General features: G+C 47.0%; 1 protein-coding gene and 1 long non-coding RNA gene across 3 annotated transcripts in view; one reads left to right on the forward strand and one right to left on the reverse strand.

Moving 5' to 3' along the window:
- Osbpl10 (oxysterol binding protein like 10) overlaps positions 1-23,943 on the forward strand; it is a 244,759-nt gene that overhangs the window by 174,716 nt on the left and 46,100 nt on the right. For both annotated transcript variants that reach the window (XM_059268825.1, XM_059268826.1), the window contains 2 exons: positions 1,488-1,698; positions 9,304-9,458. In XM_059268825.1, the coding sequence (XP_059124808.1) occupies positions 1,488-1,698; positions 9,304-9,458 (366 nt within the window). The remainder of the gene's footprint in view (positions 1-1,487; positions 1,699-9,303; positions 9,459-23,943) is intronic.
- Positions 10,130-22,091, reverse strand: LOC131915497 (uncharacterized). Its single transcript, XR_009380342.1, has 3 exons — positions 21,794-22,091; positions 14,287-14,432; positions 10,130-10,582 (listed from the first exon to the last, which is right to left on the reverse strand). It is a non-coding gene; the product is annotated as an uncharacterized LOC131915497 (long non-coding RNA).

Consider the following 23,943-nt stretch of genomic DNA (forward strand, 5'->3'; position numbering starts at 1 on the left):
TCACTTTTCAGAGAACCGGAAGCAGGGTGGGCTATACACCCCCAGTACCATGCCCTAATGATCTTCTTCCAACTTGGCGCCACCTCCTGAAGGTTTCCCAACATCCCAAAATAGCACCACCAGTTGGGGACCAAGTGTTCCAACTCATGAGCCTGTGGAGACGGAGCACCTGAGAGTCGTTGGCCCAGGTCCAGCGTTCCTTTCCCTTTCTCCTGCTTTCCCAGCTGGGCTCATCATACTGGTGACAAGAACCCTCTGGGATTTACAGGGACAGTGCGGGAAATGTCCTCCTAAGCTGAGAACAGGTTTTGTAGGAAAACCCAAAGAGCAATGGAGCAGTGTCTAAGGTGCAGGCGGTGGCCCCGCTCAGGGTCAGCGGCCCCGTGACCTTGGGCTGTTGCTTTCTCACCCACTTCTTGAAATGACTAATTATCCACTAGATGTGGTGCTTAGTGTTTTATGTTCATCATCCTGTTTAATGTGACGAGCTGTAAAACACTAGGAGCCTGAATGGCACGAGATAACCATCGAGAGCTTCGTTAGCTCTCTCTGGAGCGCTTTCTCCTGGATGTGCCGTCCAAAGACACAGTCAGACCCCGGTTTGCCTTGTGATGAGCTTGTCAGCCGAGGGCAGACCACAAGGAGGGTTCCTTGGGTTTGTCGTGAGGTGAGCCAGGCTGTAGGACTGGCTCTACCATTCTTGGTTGTTCTCTTCTTCCCTGTGTCTCATGTGGTGTGACGGAAAGTCGTGGTGTATGTTGTCATTTTGTAAAATGGGATGGCGCGGCGGTGGCTTTGCCATGACTTTCCTCACATCAGTTCCACTCTGCTTTGGGATGGGGGTGCTTAGAAGAGACGGACTGTAGCTGGAGGGGAAACAAGAAACAACCCCCACTCTGAGGGAGACCCTCCACAGAAACAGTGTTGAGCAAGGTTGTAAGACTTCTGCTTTTCCTTTAAGGGTGTTGCTAGCCCAGGCTGGCTTTGAACTTACCATGTAGGAATGTGTCATGTAGCCCAGGCTGGCTTTGAACTCATCCCCTTTTACTTCTGATTCTCCTGTCTCTACCCATCTAGGGCTGGAGTATTGGTATGCAACACCATGCCTGGTTTAAGTGGTGCTTGGGAATGAACTCAGAGCTCTGGGCATGCCAGGCAAGGATTCTGCCAGCTAAGCTACCTCGCTAGCCTAGGACTTTTTAGTGAGTTACTATTGACTTGTTTCCTGAAGTCTGTAAAGAAGTACCTAATGGTCCTGTTATTGCCTTTTATCTCTGATGTCATTCTGACATTCTCTTGGCTCAGTGTTTTGGGTGTGAATAGATGGACCCCCCACGCAGGCACCTGGGCCTGACCACAGCAGTGCTGAGTGTGCACAGAGCACCCTGTGGGCAGAGCCTACTGCCTCTGTCCAGCTCCAAGGCTCCATGTGGGCTTGGAGCCTCACAAAAGGAAACCTCCTTCATCTCCGCTGTCCTTGTTTCTAGATGATGAACCAGGTGGAAGGTCAGCAGAAGAACCTCGTGCACGCCATCGAGTCCCTGCCAGGCTCCGGCCCCCTCACTGCCTTGGACCAGGACCTGCTTCTCCTGAAGGCTACCTCCGCTGCCACCCTCAGCTGCCTCGGGGAGTGCCTCACCCTGCTCCAGCAGAGTGTGCGCCAGGCGGGCCCATCTAAGCCACAAGCAGGGGCCTCAGGTGAGTGCTCCACTCCCAGCCCTGAGCTTGTCTGGTTCAGGTGCGTATTGCCCTTTGCGTGCATGTGCGCATCCCGTCCCATCCACCCCTCTCAGTTTTCCTGAGACAGGACCTCACCGTGTAGTCCTGGCTGACTTTGAATTCACTATGTAGCCTAGGTTGGCCTTGACCTTATGGGGATCCTCCTGCCTCGGCAGTCTTAGGGCTGCAGTTATGGGTGTGGACCGCCATGCCCTACTTTTTCACTGTCCACCCATCCATCCTTTGGTCCAGTTAAACCTCCATTCCTCTTCCCCAGTAGAGTACCATCCTGCAAAAATGCAGCCAATGTGTACCCACTGACTGTCGAGTCCCCTTCCAGATGTGGCAGCCTTGCCCTGATGTTGACTCTTGTCCTCGGCACGCCACCTCTCGGATCTGTCACTGGGTACCCTGCAGCCGGTTTTCCATGCTGGGTGTCCCTCCCAGTTACTTTAGATGACAGACCCTATACATGGCCTTTCCTTTCTACCCTGCTCACCCCTCTGAAGGACAGACTCGTGCAACTCCCTTTAGGGACAGTGTCATGGAGGCCTCCCTTGGGGCTGGTCATATGGGAGGATTTTGCTGAAGAACATTCCAGAAGCATTGCTAGTTCCTCTTCCAGAAGCCAAAGACAGGAACGTATGGTCTTAAGAGAATTCAGTCCTATCTGAGGAGTCAGTAGTAAGCGGACAGAAGACATTACTGAGGATTAAATTCAATAATGAAGGTGAAAACACCTTGAGAGGAGAGGGCTGGGGAGGCGGCTTGGTCAGTAAGTACTCCATCTCTAGACAAAGCAAAACCCAACCCAATAAGCAAATGAGTTCAGGCTTCAAAAAGGGGATGATATGGGGGTGGAGAGATGGCGCAGGTTAGGAGCACTTGCTAGAGCTAGGTTCCCAGTACCCATATTGGGTGGCACCCAGCTGCCTGCAAATCCAGCCCCAGGGAATCTGATGCCCTCTTCTGGCCTCTGTAGACACCTACACTCATGTGACATATCCCTGTCTCCCCCCCCCCCCCACCTTGCCACATACATACACATAATTAAAAACCATAAAAATAATTGTTTAAAAAGAGTAGTAGACTAGACTTGTCTAGCCAGGGTACCCAAGGACCCACCTATCTCTGCCTCCCTGACACTTGGGTTATAAGTTCACGAGCATACCTGCTTTTTACTTTTCACATGGCTGCTAGAGGTCAAACTCAGGTCCCCGCGGTTGCAGAGCAAGCACTTTGTCCACTCTGAGCTGTCCCCCTCCCCTCCCCCACCCCTCCCCCAACCTTCTTGATCATTTTGTCAAAAACCATGCCTGGAAGTTAGAAGACATCTTTGCTCACCACTGGAGCCCTACACGTGACTAGATTAGTGGGAGACTGAAGCTTCATGGGTAATTCATCTCCTCTGCTCCCAACTCTTTTAAGACTTATGTGTCCCTGTGACACTCAGTTTTTCAAACAATGTACACAAGCCGTTTAAATCTGTACCACATTGGAAAAGAAATGGAGTCCCTTCTTACATCCGGGTCTTCATAGTTCAAACATGACCCTCACCTAGCAGATCAGGTAAGTGTTACCACAGAATGTGTTTGCTTACCATCCTGGGCTTCCTAGGCTGGCAGGAGCTACAGCCACCTGACATACACTGATGTGTTTGTGTCTAAGGAGAACCAGGATGGGTGGAGGGACACAACACCTCTCAGGGTCTTCATAGCTGCTATACCTGCAGCTCACCGCAGATTTATACCCCTGTGTATAATTCTGACTTACCCAGGATTTGACTTTCTGGTTCTTGCCCTGTGTTTTTTTAATCAAAGTGAATTTTTTACTTCCTCCATTCTCCTGCCTCTCCTCCCCTGCCTTTCTGTCCACCCTGCCCCACCCCTTCTCCTCTCTCTCCCAACTCCCATTTTAAAGACAGGTTCTCATGTGTTGAATTTGCTATATAGCCAAGGTTGACCTTGAACTTCTAACCTTCATGCCTCTACTTCCCAAGTGCTGGGACTAGAAGCACCACACCTGCCCCTTGTGACGTCATAGTAGTTCGTGTCCTGTAATGTTTCCGTGTATCTCCTGGGAAGCTGGTTGGCTGAGGCTCTTTGTTTACAGATGCACTCTGGTCCGTCTTTTGTCCTAAGCATATTTTCAAATGCACCTGCTTCCCTTCTGTACAGCCTAACAACTCCCAGACCTGTTTCTGGGGGGCATCTTTAATATTTTCAGAGAGGTTGGTTTGCACGGAAGAGTAATGGGGTGATTTGGCTTTTCCGTCAAGGCTTGAAGTATGCAGCTCTCTCACCATTCCTGCCCATTCTGTGCCAGTAGCTTGGCGGGGACACGTGCCTGGTTGGAAGGGGCTGAGTGTCTGTCTGTCTTCCACAGCCTCGATCTATGGGAAAAGTGGACAGAGACCGACTTGGAACTTTGGGACATACTTGGGTTCCCAGCGTGGAAAAAAATTGAAGCTTGATTTGTTGTCTCTGTTTCTTATTGGTTACTTATTGGGCTTCGTTCAGGGTGTGGAGATCAGCTCCAAGCAGACACTGTACCCACACATTGTGGTTCTGGGTCAGAGCCGGACCTTCCCAGCCTGCTGGGCACAAAGTTGGCTTGGGAAATGGGGGCGCTGGAGCCAACTCTGTCAGGATGGTGACAGCAGGGCCCTAGTGGGCTGAATGAGGACAGAGCAAGACGGGTAATGGGAGAACTGGAGCAGAAAGCAGTTTGTCCGCTTTCCGTCATGTTCTAGAATATTCTCCTCCTCTCCTAAGATTCCTGGAAAGCGCTGTTGATGAGTGTGTCACGTTGGAAATGGTTAAATGTGATGATCACAAGACTATTCTGGGCTTTCCTGGCCATCTGCTTCACTTTTCTCCCCCCCCCCCCCCCCACATACACACACACACACTCAGGGCCTTCCTTTTCTGTCTTCTCCCTTCTGCTAAGGCTGCCTGGTGCCAGTCACTGGCAGTTTACAGTTTTAAGCCAAGATAGAGATGCGATAGTGCCGTCAGTCAGTGAGTAGGTAGGAAAAGCTACAATCTTTCCTTGCAGTGTGTTTCAGATGGGGGAGCTTTCTTAATCAGTCAAAACGAAGTTCTTGAGTGGCATTTTCTCCATAGAGGAGGGCTGTCAGTCAAGGACTGGGAGATGGACCTGTCAATACAGCGCCTGCCACGTAAGCACGAGGACCCAAGTTTAGTCCTTCGAACGCATGTTAACCAAAACAAACGCTTGCCTTGGTGCCATGCACCTGTGATCCCAGCAGTTGCCTGGGGAGGTATGGAAACAGGAGGAATCCTAGGGCTAGCCAGCCAGACTAGTTCAGTCAGCAAGTTCCAGGCCAAGTGAGAGAGACACTGTCTCAAAAGCACAAGGTTGCGACACCTGAGGACAGGCACCCAAGGTTTCCTCTAGCCTCTACATTCACGTATGTAGCACAAATCTCTAAAGGTCTTATTAATAAAAACAAACCTGAAGCCATGTATTGGGGTGAATGCTGGAAGATCAGAGAAGCAGAACAAGCCACAGCTACCTCACTTTGCCAGTTCCTCAGCTGATCCTGTTTCCTCAGACGGGAAGCCTCTGAGTCTTCATCCAAATGGATCTCAGCTGAACTGCTGCTCACAAGCCTAAAAGCTTAACCAGGCTCTAGTTCTTGGTCCTCACACCTTATATACCTTTCTGCTTCCTGCCATCACTTCCTGGGGTTAAAGGTGTTTGTGTCACCATGCTTGGCTGTTTCCAGTGTGGCTTTGAACTCACAGAGATCCGAATGGATCTCTGCCTCTAGGATGCTAGGATTAAAGGTGTGTGTGCCACCATTTTCTGGCCTCTATGTTTATCTAGTGGCTGTTCTGTCCTCTGACCCCAGATAAGTTTATTAGAATGCACAATATATTGGGGGACACACTATATCACCACACACGTGTGCACAGCACTTTTGTTCCTCCCTAACAGGTATGCAAGTTAGGAACACTGCTTTCCTCTGCAGATATGCCTCACACTTTCTCAGCTTTGGACGTTACAGCCTAACTCTGGAACCCTAGAAGGTTTCCTGAACCTGAGAGACAAGGTCACCACGAACTGGTAGGTCAGACTTCCAGGAACCATCACCTGCCACAGCCTCTGGGCAGAGGCCAGGTGATCCTCAGCATCCTGAGGCTCCCAGGAGACACAAGATTAAGACATTTCAGCCAAACTTCTGTCTTTAAAACATACTGCTTGTGGAGCTGGGTACAGCGGCACACACCTGTGATCCCAGCACATGGGAGACAGGTAGGAGGATTGTGAGTTTGGAGCCAGCCTGGGCTACCCAGAAGCTCAGCAAAGGGGAAAGAGGAAAGGAAATGCAGCCTGCTGTCTTTTCCCTGCTAGCCTGGAGAACGCCTCTTGCTCCGACACTTCCAGGGTGCCCTTTTCTCCACATTGTTGTTTTGCTACGGAAACTATATTTCTCTTACCCTACCGTTGAGTTTTGGGAGAAAGTCTAAGCCCCACAGGCAGTGGTCATGTCTGTGTTTGTTCTTTACTTTTTGTAGTTGTCAAAGCTGAGGGTTACACAGCGTGTATTGAATCAATTCATTGAGTTGATGAAGAGTGGGTGCACTCAAGCTCCCCGTCTCCCCAGCCCACTGCCCGTACTTTTGGCGCTGTCCTGTGTGGGCCATTGCTGTGTATATATGTTGTATCTATGTGGCCATGCTGGGTATTGAACCTAGGACTTCACACTTGTTGGCAAGCACTTTTCTGTTCTCACTCTCTTCATATCAGTGTATTTTTTTACATGTTAATGGTTAATTCGATCATTTTGACTTTGATGTCAGCTATATAATGATGTTTAGAAAAATTATTCATCACCAGTTCAGATAAAATCAATGAGATAACAGCCCTGAGTACAGAAGTCCAGTGCCCCATGTCTCAGGAATCAGGCCCGTGAGATGGCTCATTGGTAAAGGTACTTGCTGCTAAGTCAGATGACCTCCGTTTGGAGCCTGGGACCCACATGGTGCAAAGAGAGAACCAAATCCTGACAAGTGTCTCTGACCTTCATATTCATATGTACATTGAGGAACGTACAGGGGTGTGTGTGTGTGTGCGTGCATGCACATACAGAGCTGCAGACGTGTATCTATATGTTAATGTAAAAAAAATCTCAGGAATCATGACAAGTGATACTTTAATGTACTGTATTTTAAACTGAAATAATGCAAAACTAACCCATGATGAACAGAATATCAAAATTTTACATAGACAAGACTCGTCAGCTTGGGGTGAGAGGCTGAACCAACAGATGCATATCTCTGGCAGTGCCGGAGGCTGACTGTCCAAGGCTGGCTCCCTCCGATGGAGTTCCCCCTCCTCACCAATGGCCACTCCCTCCCCACCGTCACATGCTTCCACCTGCCGTGTGTGCACAGTGCCGGCTCCTGTCTTCTCTTAAGCTACCAGTCCTGTTGGATGAAGACCCTAGCTGATGATCTGTTAACTTTAATTACTTCTAGAAAATTCTGACTTCTGATCTTGTCAGATTAGAGGTTAAGACATCAATCAAAATACAAACACTGAATCCATAGCAGACAGGATTCAACATAGGTGGTGGTGGGGGGATGGACGGATGGTCGGACAGACACATGGATAGACTAGGTGAGGCAAATGAGACTAAGCCACAAGACTAACTGACTTTCTCCATGTTTTTTCAATGTTTATTCATTCATCCATGTATGAATTCATTCATTTTTAAAAAAAGAGTTTATATGCATGAATGTTTTGCCTGCATGTATGTGTGTGGATCACATGCATGAATTGGTGTCCATGGAAGTCAGAAAAGCAAGGGCAGTATTGCCTCTGCCTCCAAGGAAGGAAAGAGGGAACAGAATCCAGTGTGTGCCCTGGCTGAGCTCAAACAGCAGTGGGTCCTGTAAGGAAGGCAGTTAGCTACAGCATGGCTTGGGATGCCGTAGGACCAGGGATCTCCCAGGAGGCCTCTGAGCAGGTGATGCTTAGCAAACCCCACCCCTACTTCCCCAGAGGCGGTCTAGAGGAGTAGCACCTGGGAAGAAGGTGTGGCATGTGCAATGCCCTAAGATGATAACGAACTTGGCTCAATGTCAGGGAGGCTGGAGCACACAGGGAGGGGGAGGAGCCTGCCAGCTCTGGGCTGAGAAGGCCCAGAGGCTTATGTTTTACTTCCCTTGGGGCTTAAGCAGTGGAGTTATGTAGCCTACTACATATGTATGTATTTAGAAGTATCAAGGATGGTATTGAAAAGAGAGATTTTTACATACAAGTGTACTTGGGTTGGATAACACCACCCTCAGCCACACACACACACACACACACACACACACACACACACACACACACACACACACGGGGGTGGGGGGGTGGGAGCAAGCACCCCATTTTTGCTGCTGTTTGTCTTACTTTGTATACACCAATCAGAGTCTATCAGGATGCTAAAGGTTTAGGCCATTTCTAGATTTTTCTGAGCAAGTTCAGAAAGAACGTCCACAGACAGGATTGCCTTGAGGATGGAACACCTGAGACCAGGAGGACCGAGTGAGCCCCCCTTACTCCCCCAACCCCAGCCTGTCTTTGATCCCTCATTTATCCCTGCTCCTAGGTGGGGAACTAAATCTCCAGGCTGGAAGTGAGCTGAGAGTGGCCTATTAGTCACCTTGCTAGATTGCCATGGAGTAAAGAAATTTACCTGTAATTACTCCCGTCTCCATTAATAAGCTCAGGAGGATACATGGTAATAATAATACTGTAAAAAAATCATATTGGAGGAAAAAAATCTTCCCCCCTCCCAGGCCTTGAAGGAAGATTGGGAAAATGCTTTCAGCTTAACAAGCTGCTATTTCTAAGAATTATTTCTTGCTAGAATGGGCCAGGCATATTGGCCCTTAGTGGTGGGTCCTTTTAACATTCCCTGCACCTGGCCACATCTGGCAGCAGGAGCAGCCTTTTATGCCCACACTGTCAACATCTTTCCTGAACTGGGGCCTGTATCTGACAATATGACTCCGTCTTTAAATAGTATAAAATATTTTGGAAAGTTAAAAAACTCAGCATATCTAATGCTGGTAAATGCATTGTTGGGGGCTGGGGAGGTGACCCTGGATGGAGCGCTTGTCATGCAGCATGAGGACTGGGTGCAGCAGTGTCCAGTGTTTCCAGAAATGGGGAGCTGGAGACAGGGAGATCCTGGTGCTCCTTCAGCCAGCCTTGCTGAATTTGGTAAGCTCCAGGTTCGGTGAGAGGCCATGACAAAGGGGGCGAAAATCAAGGTGGAGCGTGATTGAGAAAGACACCTGACGAGCCCTTCTGGCCCCGTGTGCATGCACACACCAAATACAAATTGTTTCTTTCCGGTCTATGATGACTCTGGTCCTGATGCTGTAGGAAAATGTCTCTTACATGCACAGTCAGGAACCTTCTTGAAAACAGACTCCCCCCCATGTGTGACACAGGGCCCATGTCACATGGGTCTCCTCATATGACAAGGTACAGATATTTCCTAGATGCTAAGTGTTAGATTTGGAGAATATCTGGCATCATTCTAGCTCTTTATTTCAGAAACCATCCTGGGATGGCATGGGCCCACGTCACATTCCACAGAGCAACTGAAAAACGGGACCCTTGGCTCTTTGCCCTCGGCCAGTGCCAACATAACGTGGGCAATCCTACCCAACTCTTCGGAAGAGGAGCATGGCTCACAGCCAGAACCAGAGGTAAGCTGGTGTCCTTTCCCAGCACACCCGTTGCTTGTGTTAGTACTTGTTCAGAAAGTGAGTGAGCATATTTGTAACCTGCTCGCTGCTTTAAGAGGAGGCACGTTATCAAAAGCAAGACTTTCCTAGAGAGACAAAATCAGCTCCTTGCCTGACTGGAACTCTCCCTTGTCCTTGTGTCTGGCAGCTGCCGGGAGCCAATTGCTTCTACCAATGAGGAGCCTCCAATTTGGATTGAAATGAATCTCATTTTAACTTCAAGTGGGAGAAATTCTAGCAGACCCTAAAAGTATCTAAACGTGCCTATTGGCATGATGGGAGCAGTTACAAGACAACCTGTCGCTCCCCTGAATTATGGCTTCTCTATACGGTTCACGCTGCCCAAGCTCCTGCCTCACAAGCTTGACTCCTGCATGCCTCCAACAGGCCAGGAGCGAGATGTCCTCCTGCGTGTTATGTGCAGAAAGTGCAGCTGCACAGGGGCATTGCCCTGCTCTGTCACAGGACAACAGTCCCTGCAGATGTTGACCACCTACCAGGTCTCAGCAGGTTGCAAGGACACTACCATCTGCCTGCCTGCCACAGCCATGTTCCCCTAACTCTGCCTCCAAGTGGCCACTAGAAGGGAGCTAATTGTGTTCCCCTTGCCAATTTTATTTTGTGTCAAGGACGACAGTAATCTATAATTTAATATGCACATTCTCTTGAGATGCTATCTGGAGTCAGGCTAAGGCCAGTTTTAACTATTTTTTTTAGACATTGTTCTTAATCTCCAATAAAATAATTTTAGCCTGAAAATTGTGGAGGATTCACAATATGCATTTCGATGACCTTGGTGAACAGCTGATGTTCTTCTCTAAGCCAGGGTCACCTTCTGATACCCTTTGGCGGTGATGAGTGGCGTAGCTCTGACAAAGGCAGGAGCCATCTGCTAAGGAATATCATCTCAGCCACTTCTTCCAGGGGCCTGAGCAGGGTTTGGAGTGAGTAGGGTTGTGACTTGGGCTGGTGACAGCAGGGGATTTCAGGCTGAGACAGCCCTGCAGCTGAAGTTGGTGACTGTTGGGAGCTCTGCTGTCCCTTCAGGAGACTGGGTGGCTTGATGGTTGAGGATGGCTGAAAAACTGCAAAAGAGATTTTTAAAAACGCCATGGGCTGGCCACGCTGGTGTGTACCTGTAGTCCTAATGCTTGGGAGGCAGAGGCAGGAGGATCAAAAGCTCAAGGTCAACCTTGGCTACATAGCAAGTTCCAGGCCAGCCTGGGCTACAGGAGACCTTGTCTCAAAGAGAAAAAGAATATGTTAATTAACTAGCTGAAAAAAATCTAGGGACACCAAGATGGCTCAGCGGACAGGTTACTTCCTGTGCCAAGCTAACAACCTGAGTTCAATCCCTGGACCACATGTAAATAAAGGTGTCAGGAGAGGACCAACTCCACGAAATTGTCCTCTGATCTCCATGTGCTCATAGTGCTATACAAACTAGTAAGTGTAAAAAACGCATATGTACATACATAGATACCATACCCTCCGTTTTCCCAAAGAACTTTGTGTGAGGCTGGGTCATACCATAGTGAATATGCACAAAGCTGTACTCCAGAGTAGTACTATTACACCTTCGTGGTTCTTTTAACATTTATTTTTAAATTAAAAACCTTATATTTGTTAATTGTGTGTACGGGAGAGGTTGTGAGTGCGAGCATGCTAGTGTGTGAATGCCACAGTGCACGTGTGGAGGTCAGAGGACAATTTGGGGGAGCCACTTCCTTCCACCGTATGGTTCCCTAGGGATTGAGCCATCTCACTGGTGCTGTGACCATTTGTTCACAGGGACTAGAGCCTCATAGATATGCTAGGAGGTCTGCGGGATCCATTTCTTGTTGTGCGGGTCCCCTGGAATGTTTCTTCTCCCTTTGCCGGGTGTCCGTGGCCTCTGCCTCCTAAAGGTTGAGGCTGGTCTGCTGTTTTCACTCAAGGTCCTATCATAGATCGTTTTAGCACCCATCAATAGCACTGGCGGAAGACAGTGTTCACTGTTCATGCTTCCGGGGCTGGTGAGATGGTGTCTGCCCCCAAGCCTGATGACCTGAGTTCGTCCCAGGACCCACAGGGTAGAAGGAGAGAATTAACTCCTGCAAGTTGTACTCTGACCTCCACATAGAATAAACATTTTTTAAAGATTAAAAAAGGATGTGTGTGTGTGTGTGTGTGTGTGTGTGTGCGTGCGCGCGTGTGCGCGCTCCCATACATATGTGTGCCTAAGGAGGCCAGAAGAGGGTATCAGATCTCCTGGAGCCAGAGTTACAGGTAGTTGTGAGCCACAGGACATGGGTGCTGGGAGCCAAACCCTTGTCCTCTGTTGGAGCAGCAAGTACTTTTGCTGAGCCATCTTTCCTGCCCCACGGCAAAAAAATTACAAACAATTTTTTTTTTTTTTTTGTTTTTGTTTTTGTTTTTGTTTTTCGAGACAGGGTTTCTCTGTGTAGCTTTGCGCCTTTCCTGGGACTCACTTGGTAGCCCAGGCTGGCCTTGAACTCACAGAGCTCCGCCTGGCTCTGCCTCCTGAGTGCTGGGATTAAAGGCGTGCGCCACCACCGCCCGGTGACAAACAATAAATTAAGAACTTCCAAGTTTAGCTTTTAAAACGATCTTCTAAAAAAGAGAACCTTTGGCCGTTAACAAGGAATGAGCTCTTGGTTTCCGGCTGTCAGTCCTGCAGTCATCCTTTGGTGAGAGGAGTGTGTGGTAAAGTCTGGTGACTCCTCCAGGCGCACTGAGATGTACAGAGGGCTGATGTCGTGATGGTTTTCAGAGACACACGAATTGAAGTTCTCTGGTAAAGATTCTCTCATTTTTCCCCAGTGACAGCCCTGGCAGACAATTCTCAAAATCCAAATGGCCAGTGGTTAGGTAATGATTTTCTTTTCAAAACATCATGCTTTGTCTCTCTCTCTCTCTTTCTTTTTTTTCTTTAATAGTTGAAGCAGCTAGCAAAATCCACCCAACAGCTCTCCTGTCAGATAAAGTGAAATGTGGCCATTGCCTCCTACTCTAAGATCAGGAGAAACCAACTTTAGGAGGGGAATTTCTCAAGGCCAGACATTCCTTTGGTTCCTCACCTGTGTTGATATAGAGAATGGAGTTTCTTCTGTGATTGGTCCCTAATGAAGAACTAATTTACGGGGCTGGGGTGGTGGTTCAGTTGGTAAAGTGATTGTCCCTCAAGCATGAGGACCTGAGTTCGAGTCCCCAGCAGTCATGTGAAAGCTGGACATAGTGGTGTACGCCTGTATTTCCAGTGCTGAGGAGGTAGAGACATGAGGATCCCTGGGACTCGCTGAACAGCTCTCCTAGTGTTGGTGTGCTCCAGATCTGTAACATGAATTGCTAAATGGTCTTTAATAAAAAACCCAGAGCCAGAAATTGGGGTAAACACTGAAAGATCAGAGAGACAAAGGAACAAGTCACCTCTTACCTCTAGGACTCCTCACCCTGAAAAGCTTTTCTCAGCCAAAAGACTTTAGTTCTTGTCTCCTCACCCCCTTATATACCTTTCTCTGCCCGCCCATATTATTTCCTGTCTCAACTTTCCTAGTGCTGGGATTAAAGGCGTGTGACTCCCAAGTACTGGGATTAAAGGTGTGTGCCACCACCACCTGGCTCTGTTTCTCTCCTAGACTGAGTCAATCTCATGTAGTTCAGGGTGGCTTTGAACTCACAGAAATCCAAACAGATCTCTGCCTCCCGCATGCTAGGATTTAAGGTGTGTGCCACCACTGCCTGGCCTCTATGTCTAATCTAGTGGCTTGTTCTGTTCTCTGATCTTCAGGCAAAGTTTATTAGGGTACACAATAGATCACCACACAGGTCCAGTGGAAGACTGTCTCAAATGAGGTGGAAAAATTAAGGTGGAAAGCGGCAAAAGAAGACACCCAACCTCAGTCTCTGGGGTCTACTTGTGTGTGCACACGTAGGAATACACACCCCCATACTCAGGAACTCTGTCCAGGAATTGCAGTTACTGTGCACTACCTTAAGTGAAGCATTTTCTTCTTCTTTATTGCTTTGGTCATCCATTCTGCCTTCCATAGTCATAATTAGAATGCGCAAGTGCATCCCATCTCCTCCACTGGTTTCTGGCTTACCACAATGGAAAAGACATGCATTTTCTTTTTACGTTTATTTATTTAGTGTGTTGGGGATAGGATGCCGCCATGAGTAAGTCAGGAGACAGCTTGCAGCAGTCAGTTCTCTCCTACCCTTGTGGGTCCGGGGATTTGAACTCAGGTCATTAGCCTTTGTAGAAAGCCCCCTTGCCCTCTGGGTCATTTTGCTGGCCCCACACATGCATTTTCAAATGTAGTTTGCTTAATTTCCAGCAGAACCAAAGCTCAAAGAACAGCATGTGTTTAATCCATGCTCTAGAAGGGAGTGTGCTGGGCTCTGATGTGGAATCCAGTGATCTTAACTCGCCATTCTGCTGGGGTGGGAACTAACTAAATGTGAGAATGTAGTGTTCTTTCATAGTGAAATGAGTTAGGGGTCCAGTTTCATTTGTTAGTAGAACAAGTTTACAACTTTGTAAGACTATTTGAAATTCAAATTTAGTTCTTAGAAGGTTTTATTCTGCATCCTTTATCTAGAACAGCTTGTCTTAGGACAGGCAGGCAAATGCCGAGGCTCCTCTCCCTTCATCCTGTCTGTTGCTTGGCTTTTCCCTGCGTGGATGTAAGGAGACATTTGTGTACCCCAGACAGGGCACAGACAGATTGAGGAAGTGATTCCATCTGGGCAACTTAGTGAACTAGAGTTTATCAGGGTTACTTACAGAGCGTGGCTGAGGGGCTCCTTCATCGTCTCGACTCTAGTCTGTCCTGAAAGGTGGCCTTACTTGGGTATTGCCAGAGCTGTGTGAAATCTCTCATGCATGGCAGGTCCCTCCTTTGGCTGGCACCAGGCTTCAGTTCTCCCTTCCTGCAATATAAGACTATTGGGAGAAATTCCAGTTCCTTGGGGCCCATTGTCTAGATAATCTGCTAGCCACAGGGAAGGGCACCTGTGTCTCTAGAATATCATCATCCCAGCCAGGGTAGTTATTTGGATCATTTGTTTTTACTTTTTGTTTTTTGTTTTTTGTTTTTTGAGACAGGGTTTCTCTGTGTAGCTTTGGTGCCTGTCCTGGATCTCACTCTGTTGTAGCTGGAGAACTTCTCTCCAGTTCCCGCCAAGCCCCGCCAGTTCCGGAGCCCACTTATAAAATAAACACACCGACTCTTATATTATTTAAACTGCTCAGACATTAGCTCAGGCCTACCATTGTCTAGCTCTTACTCTTATACTAAACCCATTTCTGTTAATCTAAATGTTGCCACGTGTTCTGTGGCTTTACCTGTTGCCTCTACATGATGCTCCCTGAATGGCAGCTGGTGTCTCCTTTCCTCTCCCTTCCTCTCCTTTTCCTCTCTCCTCTCTGCTAGTCCCGCCTATACTTCCTGCCTGGATACTGGCCAATCAGTGTTTTATTTATACAGAGTGATATCCATAGCACTCTGTAGACCAGGTTGGCCTCGAATTCATGGAGATCCGCCTGGCTCTGCCTCCTGAGTGCTGGGATTAAAGGTATGCGCCACTACTGCCTGGCTGTTTTTACTTTTTAATTGAGGTTTTGGATAAGGAACAGAAAGATCAAACAAAACCAGGACTTTGGAATTTAAATATTCTGATACCATGTTTTAACTAACAGTTGTTAAGCTCTTTGATGCTTCATGTCTAAGCAACATGCGATCTCATAGCTTTCTGCCAATTGAATGGCTAATGGTTTATATAAATCTGTGTCTATAAATCCAGACAAATTATGGCTCTCATGTAAGCATTGTACATGAGTGAAAGGCATGCTATATGAGGTGTGAAAACCATAGGGCTTTTGTCTCTATCTTTTTGTCTAAGTCCATTTGGCAGCATGGAGACTTTTGTAATGCATAGAATTAGCTGGTTTGTAAACAGATCTAAATATCATAAAAAATGAGCCACTTTCTCAGTGGCATTCCATGATGTTGCCTCTGCCGGGCTCATTTACATAGCAGTTATATACTATCCACGACAGGCGGGCAGTAGCATTATATATATCATGAGAATATTTTTAACCAAATATTAGAAATATTAGAAATTGAGCTGAGGACTGGTGATGTGGCTCAGCAGGTAAAAGTGCTTGCTGCATGAACCTGGTGACCTGAGTGTGAGTCTCTGAACCCATGGTGGGAGGTAAAATGTGACCCACACTAGCACATGCACAAAATAATAATAAATAGTTAAAACCGTGAGTCTGGATTCGGAGATACAGCTTGGTTGTTAAGGGCACTTGCTGAAAAACCACGAGGACCTGAGTTTGATTCTCAGCACCTTCGTAGCCAGCACACCTTTAACCCCAGTGCCAGGGTGAATGGAGAACAGAGGGTGTCTGGAGCTTGTTGGCTGCCAGCCCAGCTGAAAAAACACAAGCTGTAGGTTCAGGGGTAGACTGTGCCTCAAAGGAATAAGGTAGAGCACGATGAGGACCTGACACCCTCCACACACAGGCCCATATACCACACGCACCACACACATAGACCCGTACACTACACACGGACCCATACACCACACACAGATCTGTACACCATACACAGACCCATACACACCTCACATAGACCTGTATACTACACACAGGCCCATACACCACACAAAGACCTGTACACCACACACAGGCCCATACATCACACATAGGCCCATACACCACACACAGACCACACTCACACTAAAAATAAACAAGTCTTGAATCCAGTGAAAGCATTCTAAATTTAATACTGTCTTTTGTTAATAATACTTGTTTTACCTTAATAATTTCATTATATATAAAATTAGATATTAAGAAATGGCATTTTATAATAAGATGTATATTATCGATCAGCAATGAATTAATGTTGAGTAACAACTTCATTATTCAGTAGCAGAAGCAGCCTATCTCAACACTGATGAAATATATGTATATTTCTTATAGAACAAAATAGAACAAAGGTCTGAAACCACACAAAACTCTCTTTGTATGCTGAGCCAGGCTTTTAAGTTTTAATCTTTTGAATTTACATTTTATGTTTTCCAAGCAGAAGGCATTCTAGACATTTCTCTGAAAATTTGATGGAAATCATTTTTTTAAAAATTTACCCTTTTGCTGCAGAATATTAGCTCTCTTTTTTCTTGGTATTATCCAATGACATTGACCTTTTCCATTACATACGGAGTCATACCAAAGCTGACCCAGCTTCTTCACACTGCTGGTTAGGGTTGGTGTCTTTTGTTCTCCCATCACTAAGAGGAAATGTCACATAAATGGAATGTAAAGATCTCTGACAAACATATCCATTCATGATTTTATGTGTATAGTAGCTTCAATGATAAAATCTTAGGTTGGGGTTGGAGAGATGACTCCGTGGTTAGGAGTACTTGCTGCTCTTGCAGAGGACCCTGAGTTCCATCCCCAGAACCCACATCAGGCAGCTTACAACCACCTATAACTCCAACTCCAGGGGATCGATGCCCTTTCTGGCCTCTGAAGTCACGTGTACTCACATGCACATACCTACACACAGACACACAGACACACACACACACACACACTTAAGAATTAAATAAAGTTCTAAATGTTTATAATTAGAAGTACAAAAGTATTCTTGGAAACATAAATCTCATAGCAATAATCTAATAAAAGGATTTTTAATAAAGTCTTAGTGTATGGTCCTGGGTGGCATGGCACTGTGTAGACCAGGCTGGTATCAAACTCACAGAGATCTTTCTGCCTCTGCCTCCCAAGTGCTGGGATTAAAGGCATGCACCATCTCACATGGTCATAAAGATTTGTTCTTGTTTGAGACAGGGTTTCTCTATGTAGCTCTGGCTGTCCTGGAACTCACTGTATAGACCAGCCTGGCCTCAAACTCAAGAGATCCACCTGCTTTAGCCTCCTAAGTCCTGGAATTAAAGGCATGTGCCACAACATCTGGCTCATATTTCTATAATTATGTATCGTGTTACTTATATCTCAGAAAACTTATTCTTGACAACCTCAATATATTGAGAAAATGTTACAAAGTCATTATAAAAAGCTTCTTTCTATTAGTTTTCCAATGTATTTAAAATCATACATCTTGATTAGCATAAAACATTTGTATGTCTTATTTTCTATTGCCCTAGAATACTAAGGGGAAAATGTAAAATTTAATTTCTTTTTAGAATCTGTTTTAGAAGAAAATTCTTACCAAAATTTATGTAGCAAATAAAAAATTTTGTTACTTAACCAACTTTTATCTTATGCCTTAATGAATACTGTTTTATGTAAAAACGGTACTTTTGACGTCTTTATTTTAGATGTTTATTGTCCCTCTAGAATACTTTCTTAAGAAGATCAGATATCCCTTAATGGTGTGTTCAGAACATCTTAATGTTCTGTGAAGCACATTCAATGTGCTCAATATTTCATTTTTAATAGGTTTTAGAAAGTTAAGCGTTTGGAAGTTTATATGGTAAAAGTATAGATCATTCATGTCTATGAGATGACAAGCCCAAGTTAGATTTATGACACAGAAAAGTTAGGATCCTCTGCTTTTGTTCATGCTTTGGTTTAAATTGTGTTACTGGGTTTTAAAGCAGCGTGTCTGGGGCTGGCGAAATGGATCAGTGGGCAAGCCTAATGACCTGAGTTCAATCCCAGGTCTCACATGGTTGAAAGAGAGAACCGATTCTAGTAAGTTGTCACCTGACCTCTGAATAGCAACATCACATGCCTGTGGCCCACACACTTACACATAGGATAAATTTTGGGTTGGGTGAGGTGGTGCACACCTTTAATCCCAGCACTTAGTAGGCAGAGGCAGGTGGATCTCTGTGAGTTTGAGGCTAGCCTGGTCTACATGGTGAGTTTCAGGCCAAGCAGTGAGACCCTGTTTCAATTTTTTTCTTAAAAAAGTGTTTCTGATTAAAGTTTATCAAAAGCTTAAGTGACTTATCAGATTCAATGGCTGTCCTTTAATCCCTGCATCTCATTTAGGCTGGGTAAGATAAGAGCCTCAATTAACCCATTTCCTTAGGAGACTGAGGAGAAAGACTAAAGTTTCAGATTGTTTTCAAGGTTTTATAAGCTTACATGTGCAGACACACACACAAAAATATTTCGGTAGACATGTTAATAATAGCAATGTTAACTAAGCTGAGACCAGCCTGGACCCCAGAGTGAGACCTTATCTTAAAACACACAGACACACAGACACACAGACATACACACACACACACACACACCTTGTATGCAATAAGAGTCAGAAACAAGACTAATAGACCTTACTTACAAAATGACACATAAGAACAATTGTAAATGTCACAGTGTACTCTTAAGATCATGAAAGTGTGAGTCAGCCTTCTCCCTGGGAGCCTCATAAACTTGGTATTTTCCATGCCTATGCAAATTACAATGGAGATCTCTCCAAAAATGTACTCAAATGAAACGCAGCCAGCCAGGCTCCCCTGGGAACATTAGGCCCTTGGCCTTAATCCCACAGTATCAGTACCCCAAAAGGAAACAAGATGGCTATTGGAGCCCCAGACACTGGAGGTAGTTTGTCTCACATCAGCTGTGACAGCGAAGTGACGGGGTGAGTCCAGGTGGCTGTCCTACTTCTGATGTGGAGATCCAGATTAGAGCAGGCACTGGAAAGATGAGTCCGTAGAGACCACACTTGCCCTGCCCGCGAGGCCCAGAGTGTGGCTGCCTGCAACCCCAGGTCTCAGGAGGCAGAGACTGGGAATTCCTGTGGCAAGCTGGCTAGCTTAACTAGCCGGAGTCAGGCAGCTCTGGGTTCAGCAAAAGACCCTGCCTCAATAAAGCAGAGAGCTGTTGAAGACTAGGGAGATGGCTTCGTGGTTAAGAGCACTGGCTGCTCTTATAGAGGACCTGGGTTCAATTCCCAGCACCCATGTGGTGGCTCTCAACCATCTGTAACAACAGTTCCAGGTGGTCCAATGTCCTCTTCTGACTTCCACGAGTACCAGGTGTGCACATAATGCAGACATACTTGCAGACAAAACATGCACATACATTTTTTTTTTAATTGGAGAGCAATTGAACAAGACACCCAATATCTAGACTGAAGGAGTTAACCAGGCACTTTGGAAATGACAAAAGTAGACTAGATTACTCTTTATAGTTGAGAGCAGGTCAAAATTTAAAGCTCCCCCCCCCTTTTTTTAAGCTAATTCACCAATAACACATTATAAGTAGTTTTTCCTCCTTGTAGGAAAACGGATAGGTGATAGTGTAGATATAAAATGCTGGCGGCTGCTAAGATTCCCCAAATACCTCCTCTGCAGGGCCCAGTCACCACAGGTAACCTCTCAGCTACCTTTCTCTCAGGTGGCCATTGTCCCTTGATTGAAATGGAGAGGGCCCAAGTCACCTGAAGAGCTGGGGTTCTCGCTCTTGGCGGACTCACTGAAGCTGGGCATCTAAGTTCATCGCTGCCATCTTAAGCTTCCCCTATTCCAAATGAAATTGGGAAGTAGAATTCAGTAAACAAAAGTGGACCTGCTTCTAGTTTGGACTGTGTCAGCCTTACAATTAAACATTTTCCGTTTTATTGGTGGTGTGTGGGGGTGCAGGGTTATACACAAGCATTCAGGTGTCCCCCAAGGCCAGAGGGCGGCTTTGGATTTGGGTTACAGGTGGTTGTAAGCCTCCATGTGGATGGACCCCTGGAGCTGAACTCAGGTCTTTTGGAAGAGCAGCCAGTGCTGAGCCGTCGCTCCAGCCTTACAGTTTATGGGACACTGTTAGCCGAAGGCCAGCAGGTCTGTCACCTTTCTGTGACACAGCTTGTTTTGTCCTTTCCTGTGAGATGGGAATGGCCACCGATGCTCAGTCTCCTCCTCACAACAGTCCCAGCACTCTGAGCACTGAGGGCCACAAGTCTCTCTCTCTAGGGTTTCAAATATCTGTTCTGTCCCAGCCTGCTCTCTCTGTCAGCATGGGTCATATTTATAATTAGATGCCCAGTTTATCCATTCAGTTCACTAAGTGAGGGAAATCTTGTAGACTTTATTTTTGTGGTACTGGGCATTAAACCTGGGGCCTCCTACATGCTCGGCAAATACTCTGCCTCTGAGTTTCACCTCCAAGCCCAGAGAGTTAACCTTAAAAATATCCCCAGTAGCCAGCCTGGTGGTGCAGGCCTGTCTTAGTTAGAGATTCTATTGCTGTGAAGAGATACCATGACCACGGAAACTCTTACAGAGGAAAAACATTTAGTTGGAGTGGCTTACATTTTCAGAGGTTTAGTCCATTATCATCATGGTGTGACATGGTGAATGCAGGCAGACATGGTGCTGGAGAAGGAGCTGAGTGTCCTACATCTTGACTTGCAGGCAAGAGGAAGTGGTCTGTCTCACTAGACGTGGCTTGAGCATAAATGAGACCTCAAAGCCACCCCCAAAGTGACACACTTCCTCCAACAAGGCTACACCTCTCCAACAAAGCCACACCTCCTAATAGTGCCACTCCCTTTGGGGGCCATTTTCCTTCAAACCACAAGGCCCATAATCCCAGCTACTCAGGAGGCAGAGGCAGGAGAATCAGGCGAGCCTGGATTACAGAATGAGTTTAAGACCAGCTTGAGAACTTAGTGTGATCATATCTCAAAATAAAAAAGTAAGTTAGGATATAGTTTGGTGGTATAGCATTTGCCAAGCATGGATGAGGCCCTGGGTTCCATCCCAGGTACTGAAAAACGAAATGTTTTTTCAAATCTTCCATGAACGATATAATAAAATACAATAAAGGGTAGTGTTACATTAGGTTTTTGTTGTTGTTGCTTTTGCATTTTACTTTGTTTGAGACAAGGTTTCTCTCTGTAACAGTCCTGGCTGTCCTGTAACTCACTCTGTAGACCAGGCTGGCCTCGAACTCACGGAGATCTGCCCGCCTCTGCCTCCCAAGTGCTGGGATTAAAAGTGTGCGCCACTCCCTAACCTGCTCTGACTGTGTTAGTTTTGAGGAACAAATATTTGGTTTGCAGAGTAGCACACATTTTACCTTAGGAGATCAGTAAAGACCGCACTATGTAGTCAAGGATGACCCTGTGTCTTCTTTTTCCACCTCCCAAGTGTTAGAAGATGACAAATGTGTGTTGGGGGGAGGGAGCAAGAGGGGGGTGTGAAACCCAGGGCCTCATGTGCACCAGGCAAGCACTGTGCCAATGGATCGTCACCAGCCCTTCAAGAACTGGTTTGATTGGCATCTGGCAGCCAGTGAGGTCTCTTACCTGCAGGCATGGCTGGGTTTTCCCCTATGGCTTGGGAGATTCATTTATGCTGCGCCCTCACGGTCCTCTTCCTCTCTGTCTTCACTTCTTCCTTCCTTTCTGTATGTGGTGGTGATGTTTGGCCTCTTGGCCAGGCATTGCTTTTACAAGAGGACTGGAGAGTTCTCGTGGGTTCTACATCACACCTTGGCCAGTGGCATGTGTCTGGAGGACTTAATGGAGTTTGGTGCTGGGCTAAGTGCATCTTTGGGCAGTGTTCACCATGTCACCTCTCTGTGCCCCCACCCCCTAGGACAGTGACTTTGTGACGTAAGCACCCGTCAGAGTGCTGGGGACACAGTCACCTTGGATTTTGTCCATTGTGAGCTGTTGCCTCATGAAAAATTAGCATCAAAGAGAACAATTTCTGTTCCCTGGCCGCAGTTCCCAGAGGATCAAGAACCCTGATGCTGGCGAATAGAAAGGGCTTTTAAGTAGCACACTGTTGTGTATGGTTCCCCCACCCCTTCTCCACTTCCTCTTTTCCTCCCCATCATTCCTGTGGCCTCGAAGGGCAGCTGTGAACCAGAGGTGAAGCGTTGAAGAGATTGTAGCGATGTGGTAGGCAACATTTTCTATTCTGTTTGATGTCCTTACCCTAGCCCTCTCCACATGAGCCTCAACCTCACAGCCCTCTCTCCTTATCCCTGGCTGGCCTAGACCCATCAGATCGTGCCAGCAGAGAGGAGCCTCACCTCAGCTGAGCAGCTCACATTTGTGTTTGTCTGTGGTGAATAAGTATCCCAACGTGATTTATATGCCAGCTCTCGTGACGTTCACTTTCAAAGATGGAAAGTCAGCACTCAGCAATTTATGATCTTGGGGAAAGAACATTCTGGAAGAATGGAGCCAAGTATTTTTCATCTGTTCTGTAGGCTTTGCCTGATTCAGTCGATGAATGCCTGCATCCCCTTTTGCAGTTTGAATTGAGTTCTGTAGCATTGCAGGGGCTCTCTGAGTGCTAAATCATAATTATAAATTTTGGGATTTGTGGCATTGAGGTAGCTGGGAGCAGAGGATGTGTGTGTGTTTGTGTGTGTGTGTGTGTGTGTGTGTGTGTGTGTGTGTGTGTAACTGGGGAATATTCTGAGTTCCTGCAGATGTTGTTTGTGTGTGTACAAATGGTGCCAGAGCATCTGCCTATTTTTAATTATATCTAGTGATATCATGTGAATGTTCATGTGTGGGGACCCATGGACAACACGTAGGACTCTGCTCCCCCCTTCCACCACAGGGGTCCCTGGGCTTGAACTCAGGCTGTCAGGCTTGGCGGCAAGTGCCTTCTCCCGCTGAGCCCTCTAATCCACCCCAGCACGACCACTTCTCTGGAATTCGGACACCTGCACCAGAGTGTCAGCCTGCCTCCCCTGTCCCCACCCTTCAGTCTTGCTCTGCAGATAGGGGTGGGCTCTGTGAGGAGAGAGTCATCAAGGGTCACGGGGTGCTCGGTCGCCCTGTCACCTCTCCCGTCTCCGATGTGTGTTCACTCCAGCCCCTCATCCCTGGACTCTTTCCTCGGTTTCTCAGTACTGCAGCTTGTGCTCCGAGCCTTACCTCTCCTGTGCTGCACACCATCCTCTGTGTGTCCACATGTTGTTGCACATATGTGTTTCAGTACACGTGTGTGGAGGGTCAGAAGACAGCTCCGGAATCATTCTTTGAGTGATATTCATCTTGCTTTTTGAGACAGCATCTCTCACCAGCTTGGAACTCACCTAGTAGACTAGGCCGGCCCGCCAGGGAGCCCCAGGGATCCACGTGTCTCTGCTCCCCAGCACTAGGATTATAAGTGTGCACTACAGTGCCTGACTTCTTAACCTGGGTTGTGGGGCTCAAACTCAGGTCCTCACGGTCACAAAATGCCCATGTGACCGACCGAGCCGTCCCTGCCCGCCCCGGCTGCTGTGCGCCTTCCTCTTTCTTGGCTCTCACAGTCCTAACCAGAAGCCTCATCACTAGCATGGATAAGATGGCAGAAACCAGGCACCTGAAGGAAAGGGAATTCCTAAACCTGGGGCAGAAATGGAACTAGTCCCAGCTGGAGGCCATGGAGGCCATGAAGGGCCGCATCATACTGCCCCAAATCCCTGTCAAACTTCTCTTCATCCTCT

Source organism: Peromyscus eremicus, chromosome 7 (genome assembly GCF_949786415.1).
Source record: "Peromyscus eremicus chromosome 7, PerEre_H2_v1, whole genome shotgun sequence".
NCBI lineage: Eukaryota > Metazoa > Chordata > Mammalia > Rodentia > Cricetidae > Peromyscus > Peromyscus eremicus.